The 11,011-nt window shown below is 27.2% G+C and overlaps 2 protein-coding genes across 2 annotated transcripts; both read left to right on the plus strand.

Annotated features, from left to right (window-relative positions):
* The first annotated feature begins 24 nt into the window (after positions 1-24).
* LOC119609264 (protein-L-isoaspartate(D-aspartate) O-methyltransferase-like) lies at positions 25-1,444 on the plus strand. The gene is made up of 5 exons (XM_037963980.1): positions 25-306; positions 386-522; positions 578-818; positions 928-1,091; positions 1,157-1,444. Exons 1-5 carry the CDS (start codon positions 252-254, stop codon positions 1,241-1,243), a joined length of 684 nt encoding a protein of 227 aa, XP_037819908.1. The 5' UTR covers positions 25-251; the 3' UTR covers positions 1,244-1,444.
* Positions 1,445-1,860: 416 nt separating this feature from the next.
* LOC119609268 (BTB/POZ domain-containing protein KCTD5) lies at positions 1,861-8,402 on the plus strand. The gene is made up of 5 exons (XM_037963988.1): positions 1,861-2,612; positions 4,489-4,674; positions 4,749-4,814; positions 4,914-5,107; positions 6,494-8,402. The coding sequence occupies exons 1-5, from the start codon at positions 2,427-2,429 to the stop codon at positions 6,504-6,506; spliced, it is 645 nt and encodes a 214-aa protein (XP_037819916.1). The 5' UTR covers positions 1,861-2,426; the 3' UTR covers positions 6,507-8,402.
* The last annotated feature ends 2,609 nt before the right edge of the window (positions 8,403-11,011 follow it).

Here is an 11,011-nt window from a genome sequence, read left to right on the forward strand (position 1 = left end):
TTAACCCCCTAATATTTCTTTCCAACGCTGAGGAGCAACAAAAACAAATAAACAAAAAACAGCTGTCACAAATTCTCGAACTATCAACAAAGAAGAAAAAAGCCAAAAAGACTTCGCAGTTGTCAAAATTGTTTTTGTTGTGCAAAAGTTCTTGTTGTTATTGTCCTTACAATTAGAAAAAATATACCAAAACGGGGAAACTGAAGTTACTACGGATATTTTTGTTAACAATATTTTTATTTATCAATACCATGGCCTGGCGTTCTGTTGGAGCTAACAATGCAGACCTGATACGTCAATTAAAAGGTAATTTTGAGCTAAAATAAATACATAACATAAATAATATACATATGTATGTTTTGCGTTTATATTTAATAATAAAAAGAATATCGGGTAATTGCGTCTGATGCTGTAGCTGAGGCAATGATAGCAACTGACCGAAAATTTTATTCACCACGTAATCCTTATATGGATGCTCCTCAAAGTATTGGACATGGTGTGACCATAAGTGCACCACATATGGTATTTATTACTACTTATTTATGTGATAATATATTATTTATGAGTTTGCTTGTAGCATGCTTTTGCTATGGAGTATTTAAGGGATCATATGAAACCAGGTGCCCATGTTTTAGATGTTGGTTCCGGTTCGGGCTATTTAACAGCCTGTTTTTATCGTTATATACAGAACCAAGGCGAAAATGCCAACACTAAAATAGTGGGTATAGAACATCAACCGGAATTGGTGGGCCTAAGCAAAGAAAACCTAAACAACGACGATCCTCAAATGTTGCAGTCTGGTAAACTTTTAATTGTGGGTAAGTAAAATGTTCTATCTAATTATGTATGTACGTACATAGCACATACATACATATGTGTGTATTATTATTACCTATAATAAATCCTATATTTATCATTTACATATAGAGGGTGATGGACGTAAGGGGTTTCCAGATCATGCACCATATAATGCAATACATGTGGGTGCCGCTGCTCCAGAAACTCCAACCGCTTTAATAGAACAGTTGGCCAAAGGAGGGAGATTAATAGTACCAGTAGGTCCTGAAGGAGGAGAACAATATATGATGCAGGTTAGATAATTGTTTTTAAAATATGTAGAAACAAATCAAGTAAAAAATTATATTTTAATACCCAGTACGACAAAGACGAAGATGGTAATGTGAAAAATACACGTTTAATGGGCGTTATGTATGTACCATTGACTGATTTGCGTCGCTCCTGACTTGTTTTAGCTTTCAAAGCGTTTATTGTTTTCGTTTTGCTGGGATTTTTAACTTATCGCTTTTGGAGTTGGTTGCATTGAATAGATGAACAGAACCCTTTGGTAGCTGCATATTTATTTTATAAAATTTTAATTTATTTCAAAATGTTCGACTTTCCCTTTTAAAAATGCGAAATAAACCCTAAAATTTATTTTTTAACATTTTTCGTTAATTTTGAAAAGATAATTCTGTAATTTATTTTCTTTTAAGGAGGATTTGTTCGTTTTTCTGTTGGTAGAAAAAAACTGGTCAGATATTGGTCATTGTAATATTTTAAACAAGACCCTTTTTATAATCGTAACATAATTAAATTTATTCGAATGTTTACTTACAAAGCTATTAATACAAAGCTATTTATTTCGCCTTTATTTTAACATAAATTAAAAATATATTTAAAAAAGCTTAATTTATGCGTTTTGCAAGGCTGTTAAAATCGCTAGAATTTAAACAAATGACTACTATATTCTTCCCGCTAAATTGATTTTAAAATAAATAAAAACGAAAAAACAAATGAAAAATTAACATCACTGGTTAATGGAAAAGGATTGACAAAAGACCAGAGTCGATTCTATTCGTCGACTAAACTTTGCCGCCGAAAAAAATGTCCAAAAATTTTTCATGTTAAAATGGCTGGAGATTTTTTGTTAATTGTATTCAAAGCTGGAAAGAATGATTTCTGTTTGATTTGGAAAAGTCCATATATATCACAATTGCAAAATTAAAAAAAAGCTTGTATTCCAAAATCCGACGTCGAAATGTGTCAGCCGCCGCCGATCTAATGTTTGTCGGCGAAGGTCTCTAAAGGCATTTTTCTGCATTTTGATTTTGTGACAACAAATTTAATAATTTCAAGAGTTAATTGAAATTAAAAAAACAAAAGATGATCAAAACAAGTGCACACAATAGTTGTGAATAAATGCGATAAATATTTGCATAAAAAATACGCAAAATTTTGCAAAATCTTAAGAATACTTTCGTATCATTGTTGTTGCTGGTGTATGACATATTATTGTGTGTGTGTGTTGGACGAAGCCAATTTTTTCTGATTGCCTCCTCAAAAAAAAAAAACTTATAAAGATATAAATAATATAATATTAAGTTAATAGAATTTCTTAAAAAACAAAGTAAATTATTAGCTACAATATGACAACAGTTAATATAAATACTCGTAAAAGTCCTAATGTTTTTAAGAAACAGGGTACTGACCAATGGGTTAAATTGAATGTAGGTGGTCAATATTTTCTTACCACAAAAACTACACTCTCCCGTGATCCAAATTCATTTTTATCGCGTTTAATACAGGAGGACTGTGATTTAATATCAGATCGGGTAAGTTTTATGCTCTAATCTTTTTGTTTACATCTAAACTTATGCCATTGCCAACTAGCCTATTTTTTGTAAAGCATCACCATAACCTAAAGAAAATATAAATCAACGTTATTTATAACTGTAATTGCAATTATATACTCATAAATATACATATTTACAGACCTACAAACATATTTATACAAACATAATTACACAAACCTACATTGTATATACAAGAATCCCATACAGTAGATACCTATTATGATAACGATGATAATGATAATTATGATGATAATGGCGATAACATTGTTTAATGGTTAATTTAGTGACAGTAAACTGTCAATTGCAATCTAATCAATTGTCATTATTTCCTTCTCCCTTTTTATGCAGAGGGAGAAAAGGGTGTTTGTTATTATTCATTTCTGTTTATGTCGGTTAAATGAATCATGTGAAGTGGATAAATTATAATGTCTTTTTTATTATGTACTTCCTTGTTTGTTTTTTTTTTTGCAATTTTATTTTGTTATAATAATCTTAATAGTTTAATACCTGTCATTGTCACAATTACTGTGCCGAAACAAACATTGTTTTTTGTTTAATTAGATGTATGGGTATTTATTTAATTTCTTTTGTTTATTTTACATATCGTCACAACCACCTTACAGATTTAGTTTGGCTGCATATAATAACTACACATACCTATACATAAGACATACATACTAGTTTAGTTTGTCATTATCACACTGCACTATGGTGCCATTTATTGTAAGATGGCTAAAGCAATTCATTATAGTTACCTAGGATTTTTAAGTTTATACAAGTTAGAGTGCTATATTCGGTATAAATAAGCTAGTTTTTATTAACACGTCGAATATTTATAGAAGTGTGGTAAAACCGATATTATAGGGGTAGTTATTAAGAAAAAAACGATTTACGGGGCTAGGTAAATTTGTATAGGAGCTATAAGAAAATTTTGGTTCTACTTCTAATATTTATAAGGAAAATACTTGCTATAGATTTTAAAAATACTAATCAACAGTTGGAAAACATATTTTCATGGGTTTTTTTTAAACATTGAAAATATCTCCGTTATTTATTGACAAATTTTGCTGAATTTAAATAGAAAACTTCTCGAAAGTATGTCAGACAGAATTATTGAAGATTTGGATCTCGAAGATATGGAAACTGATTTCAACATACATACAGACAGGTATTCATGGGTCAGAAAATTACATACATTGTAGAAAATTTCTGCTAGAAATCACAAACGGTAAAATAATGGGTTTTATAACACATTAGGTGGATTTATTAACTTTTGTAATTTTAAAGTAGAAAATAATTTATTTCTTAAAGAAAATTTTGAGAATAGCCGATTTTTATAAAAATTATAAATTTTTGGAGAAAAAATATAATTTTTATATAAAAATTAATTTTTAAATACAAATGTACATAGAATATAGTGCTCATATACATATTGTTATACTGTAGCATGATACAACATAATACTATAGTATGTACATATGTACATATGTATATGTTGTAGCAACAACACCTGAATGACCTGTAAAAATTACTAACTGTACAAAAATTAGAACAACATTTATTCAATATTTTGTTTTTATCCCTACAAAGATGAATGAATGAATGTGGTTATTTATTTGTTAGTGAAGGCTAGTGATAGACACAAGAACGTAAAGTGGTTGGTGATATTTCTTTAAGGTGAAGGTTGTTGCAATAAAATGTTGCATTTTTTCATTTAGTTTTTAGTTATTATATTGCAAACGAAATATTTACTCGCTTACAAATATATATGTATGTAATTAATTTTCTTTGACAACCGTATTAGTAATTGATTTTGTGAGTGTTTTTTTTTTAATTGTAATAATATTTTTTCAAGGATGAAACTGGTGCCTACTTAATAGACCGAGATCCTAAATATTTTGCACCAGTTTTAAACTATTTGCGTCATGGCAAATTAGTATTAGATGGTGTCTCAGAGGAGGGAGTACTAGAAGAGGCTGAATTTTATAATGTCACACAACTGATAACATTGGTGAAAGAGTGCATTACTAATAGAGATCAAGTAAGTTTGGTATTATAGCAAAATCTTAAAAATTTTAGAAATATTCAAAAATTTTATTTGTCTTTTTTCCGCAGAGACCACAAGCTGACAAAAAGCGTGTATATCGTGTTTTGCAATGCCGTGAGCAAGAATTGACTCAGGTCCGTGTCTATGCAGTATATAACAATGAGATAATGCTTTTTTTTTCAATATAAAAAAGCATATACTTTTATAATAACTTTAATATTTGATTTTAACAGATGATCTCAACACTCTCCGATGGTTGGAGATTTGAACAACTGATCAGTGTTGGCCCACAATATCATTCAAATTATGGTGCATTTGATAACAATGAATTTCTTTGTGTTGTCTCTAAAGAGTGTGGCGCAACAAGTGGTCGTGAGCCTGAACTAAATGATAGAGCAAAAGTACTGCAACAAAAAGGCTCTCGCATGTAAGAACTTTTTTTAACGATATAATGATATTTTTATTCTTTCTTGGCATTCTATTTAAAACTCAATCGAGATTATTTTTTTCATTTTTTTTTATTATAAATTTTTACTACATTTTTATATTTTCATAATTCCTTTTCAATAAAAATTTCATTGTATATTGCGCATCAAAATTTATTTATTTTTATTATTATTCATTATGTTTTTATCTCGTACTCGTTAGATTTGCAGGTTTTTACAGTAAGTCGTTCCCGTACTCAAAATTTTTATATGTGTTTTGATGTTTTTCTAATAATTTTGGAATATTTATGATTAAAACCTGCAAACATGAGGAGTACGGGAACAAATCTATTAAATATTTTGAAATAGTTTTTTATCTTTATTTTTATACCCTTCACCTTGGTGAGTTTGTCGTTTTCTACTATATAATTTTCCGATCCCATAAAGTATACATATGTACATATATATCCTGGATACTTATAGATAGCGGAGTCGATTGATGTCTGTCTGCCCATATTTGTTTGAATTTTTGAATTAAATTTTCTAAAGACCCCAGATATTTTCGGGATCCAAATCTTCGAAAATATTTGTCAAACATGCTTTCGGAAAGTTTTCTATTGATAAATAGTAAAATCGGTATATAAAGAAAGGAAATATGAGCCAAATTTCAAAACACATTAAAATTAAACAAAAGAAACAACAACATACAGCTTCATATAGTAAATGTTGTTCTTTGTACTTCAAATGAATTTGTAGAATGAAATGCAATTCGTTTCTAATTCAAATGAATTTGGTAAAAATTTATTGCAATTAATTTCCAATTCAAATGAGTTGGAAATTAAAAAAATATTGAACTTAGAAACGCAGCCGATTGCATGAAAATCTATAAAACTTTGCGATACTATTTCGTTTTTAATTTTTTTTATTTTTTGTAATAACGCATTATGGTGAAGGGTATATAAGATTCGGCACAGCCGAATATAGAACTCTTACTTGTTTCTCTATAAAAATGGTACCAACCTAATGTACATACATACATATTTCGTTATTTATGGAAGTTTGAAAATAAGTCGACCACACTTATACAATATTATTTAATTTAAACAAATATTTATTTATATTTATCATTCAATATAATAGAGAAAGTGTTAAATTTCTTGCTAACTCAACATAAATATTAAAATCCAATTTTTTGTATATGTGGACGAGTTATTTTCTTTTATAAAACATTGCATGCTTTCTATACATATTTCACAACAAATATTTTTGTAAATTATTAAATTGAATACATATCGCATTTGTTAATTACCTAATACATACATATACGATATGAATATATACATTTTTTTCTTTTTCTTTCTATTTTCTTTTTTTTTTTTTAATTGCAGTCTTGGAATTTAAACAAAATTTAAATCTAATCAAAGTTTTTAAACCTAAAAAAATCCTACTATGAGTATAAAAGTAAAAATAAAATAAAAACAAAACCACAAAACCTATCTACACCCATTTCACTATGTTATATTATCACCCAAGACCACTAAGTTCATCTTATCATTATGTTCTTAGTTTTTTTCTTAAACTAAGAGATACATTTATATTAAAAGCCATCAAGATAATTAGTTTAAAATTACCATACACCCTAAAAATAAATCAAACACAAAAATTTATTATAATAAAATCACACATAAAAACACTTTGCGCAAAAATATGTGTATCTTCAGCCATTTATGTGTAGTCATTTTAAGATGTCTTTGAAAATATTTTCCAATCTTTTTATATTACACCTTGTTTATTCTAACGTTTAATGTTATTTTAAAAGTTTTAAATTGAGGCAAAATTCCTAATAATCTACATGTAAATATTTAAAAATTCTTTTGGGACAAAATATAACTGCCATGACTGTTTTAAGGTATTAGAGTTATCAGATAGGAAATTTAAAAAAATTCTAGACACAAGAATTTATTCGTTAAAGAAAATTTTTCGTGTAGTTACTTTAAAGTGATTCTTTAGTAATTTTTATATAAGTATCATTAGAATTAATGTGAGTGGCAAAAATTACCTCCTCAAACAAAGAGGTTTTCGTTAATGAATGTTTCTTAAAATTCTGAAAATGTTCAGTTTTAAAGTGAAGTTTTTAAAGATTTTTTTTAACAATTTATATTATAAAATAGTTTACTTCTTTTAGAATCTTGTTGTTCTCCTGAGAGAACAGGATATTGGTTGATCGCTCACATATACATATGTACATACATGTATGTATATTAGAGTGTCCCGAGGAACAGCCTTTTTAAAAATCTCATAATGGAATATCTCTGCTTCGAAACGTATTAATATACTGAACTCAAGAAAAATAAAAATGGTCCTCAGTTCCCTATCTTAGACTGAATTACGTACAGCTAGTGTGATTCTCAGCTGAAATTTTGTATGGCGAATTATGTAATTCAGTTCGTAATTGTGCTTTGAGTGAAGAATTAGAGCCTGAATGACGAATAATTGCATAGTGTGAACGGGTTATAAGAAAAATTGTAATTATGTTTCGCTGGTAGGGAACTGAGGACCTTTAAAAAAACATTTTTGCTCATCGTTTATGAGGTATTCCTCCAAAAAAATTGGTATACGGGACACCCTAATGTATATGTATGTAATTATAAAACGTGCTAAAATCTTACACAAATTGTATTTTAATCGTTTTTTGAAAATTGAATCATCGTTAGGTTTTGTATAGATTTCTATAGAAAATATTTTTCTACAAAATTTCCAGAGGGAATATGTTTATCGACAATTTTTTTACACAAGATTTTTTTCGTCGAAAAGTTTACCTAAAAAAGTTTTCTTAAGAAACTTTTTTCAATAATTTTTTTATAGAAATATTACACAGGCCAATATGATATATTTAGGTAAATGATTAGATTCGAGTTTAGCGCAGCCTTTACAAAATTATACTTTGATCAGTGGTATTCGACAATTTCAAATTTTGTTGGCCTGTGTTATCTGCAATTGGTTTTAGAAGAAAAGTATACTGCAAAATTAACATGAATAAGGTTTATAAAGGTTTTTTGAAATTCAAATTTTTATACAAAACTGGTTCCACTTTTTTGGAAAATATTCAAGCCAAATTTCAGGTAGGTCGTTTTTCGGGTAACGAAAGGAAAGACAGAAATTCAGTATTTGTAACTCAATATTTGAAGAGCTTGTGTTGCTAAAATTATTCTACCTTTTTCAATTAAAAATTATTATTAAACTTTTTTTTTTTTATTTTATTTTAAAATAAACTCAAAGTAAAAAAAAAACTAAACTGAAACACTCAAAAATTAAGCACAAACTAAACGTACATACATATAAAAGTTAAAATAGATACAAACATTTTAAACAAATGAGAACTTTTATTAAAAAATTAAGGTAAATTTAATTTACAATACACAGAAAATAAATAATAATATAAAATAAACTCTAACAAATATTTTGAAGGGCAACACATAATTATTACCGAACTATATAATCAATATAATAAAAAATATTAATATTAATTGTTATAGCAGTGAAATACAAAATAAAGGAATAAGCAAAAAAATTTATCAAAAAAAAGTTATAAAAGAAACAAACAAATTATTTAGAAAGCTATATATTTTAAACGGAATAATCTAAAAATTAAATATACTCATTTAATTGCAAATTAATATTTTCAAATTATTATTTCTATTTGGTTGACTGATTTCAAATTTAAATTTTAATGCATTACATTTTAATATAAATTAAACATAAACTTAATTTTATAATTAATGACAATTTTTAAGCAAAAGTAAAACAAACAACAACAACATTTACAACAAATAAATATAAACGTGTTCAATTTTTTTTTTAACTTAAAATGCATTTTTTGCCAACTAGAAATTGAAATTAATTATAAAATTATAACAAATTATTTAAACAGCAAAAATATTTATATTATATACCGATTATAGCAATATTGAAATAAATAACAAATATATATTTCAATAAATATATCTAAACAAACATTTCTAGTTATTAAAACATACATACACAACATTTCGTCGAAATGATTTCGGGAATTAAAACTAAATAAAAATTTTTTAAAATTTAAATGGCTACTTTATGTGAATTTCAAAGAAAGTCTAAAGAAATTTTTAAAAAAGAACCGTAATTAAATGTAAAACATAGTATGTAATAATATATAACAAAAAAAGAAAATGTATTAAGTGCTTGTAAAAACAAAACAATATTTAAATAACAAAATATATGAATAATATGTAAACAATTTTAAGTTTAAATTAATAAAAATCAACCCTTTTTCTAAAAAAAAAAAATCGTTTTATTATTGTATTTTACAGAAAATCTTCTTAATCAGAAGATTTTAAAAATTGTATATGAAAACCGAAGGACATTTTTCTGTTTTTCATTGATATATAAAATCTTATGATTATGACGTTAGTTCGTTAGTTTCGTAAAAATCAAATAAAATTTGATTTTCTTCCGTTTAGAAATATTTATTTCCAAAAATATCGATTCTGCAACACTGTGCTAGGGTGCTATAGTTGAAACGAAAAGTCGACTTTTCGACATTTGCATTTAGCTAAAAGTCGACTTTTCGACCTTTCGACTTTTTCCATTTTATGAAAAGTCGATTTTTCGACTTTTCGACCTTTTTCATTTATTTAAAAGTCGACTTTTAGACTTTTCGACTTTTAGTATTTTATAAATGGTCGACTTTTCGACTTTTTCCGACTTTTCGACTTTTTTCGACTTTTCGACTTTTTCCGACTTTTTTCGACTTTTCCACTTTTTTCGACTTTTCGACTTTTTTCGACTTTTTCCGACTTTTCGACTTTTTGATTTTTTACGACTTTTTGACTATTTTCGATTTATTTCGACTTTTTTTCGACTATTTTCGACTATTTTTTTTACTTTTTTCGAGTTTTTCCGACTATTTTAGAGTTTTTGACCTCTTTTCCACTTTTTTAAAATTTTCGACTCTTTTCGACTTTTTCCGACTTTTCGACTTTTTCCGACTTTTCGACTTTTTCCGACTTATCGACTTTTTTCGACTTTTCAACTTTTTTCGACTTTTCGACTTTTTTCGACTTTCCGATTTTTTGACTTTTCGACTTTTTTCATAGACGATAGTCGAGTTATCGACTTTTTTGGAACAAAATAGTCGACTTCGACTTTTCGACAAAAAGTCGATTGTTCGATTATTCGAAAGTCGATTTATAGAACCCTACACTGTGCTGTGCTACGTCAACATTAATAGTCCGACGACTCACATTGTCAAATTTCTTTGACACAGAACTCTGTATCAGAGATGGGAAATTTAAATTTGGAAATACAATATGATTTTTCTGTTGCAATTTAGCAAGAATACTGAAATTATATTTTAAAATTTTAAATTATAAAACTCCCGATAAATTTATTTGTACTCGTTTCATAAAAGAAATGTATTTTCCGCTCTATAAATTTAAATATTTCTCGTGAGAATTATATTTAAACTCAGGAGAAAAAATGATCTGTTCACAATAAAGCAAATAATTTATTTCGCTCGAATTAATTTCTCTCTAGAGAGAAATCAATTTGAACGCTCTCCTTACTCTGCTCGGAAACTTGTTTTGCAATTCTTCTCATTCATACAAAATGCAATTAGGTTTCTCTGTGTAAACATAAAGGTAACTTTAAAATAGAATTAAGAAAAAGATTCTCAACTAAAGTTTCTCAGTGTAGACCGGCACTAATGAGCTCTTAATGTTAAATATTAGTATCATAATGAAATTCTGCATAAATAAGTTTAATGTAAATTCCACTATCAAAATGCATAAGGAAATTACGTCCATTGTCAACAAATTTTTAGATCTGAATTTTACTAACCACAAAAAGTACAATTATATGAACTTTTC

This window comes from Lucilia sericata, unplaced genomic scaffold, assembly GCF_015586225.1.
Source record: "Lucilia sericata isolate MDLA Ls3-8-SP2 unplaced genomic scaffold, ASM1558622v1 Contig000954F_arrow, whole genome shotgun sequence".
NCBI classification, from domain to species: Eukaryota; Metazoa; Arthropoda; class Insecta; order Diptera; family Calliphoridae; genus Lucilia; species Lucilia sericata.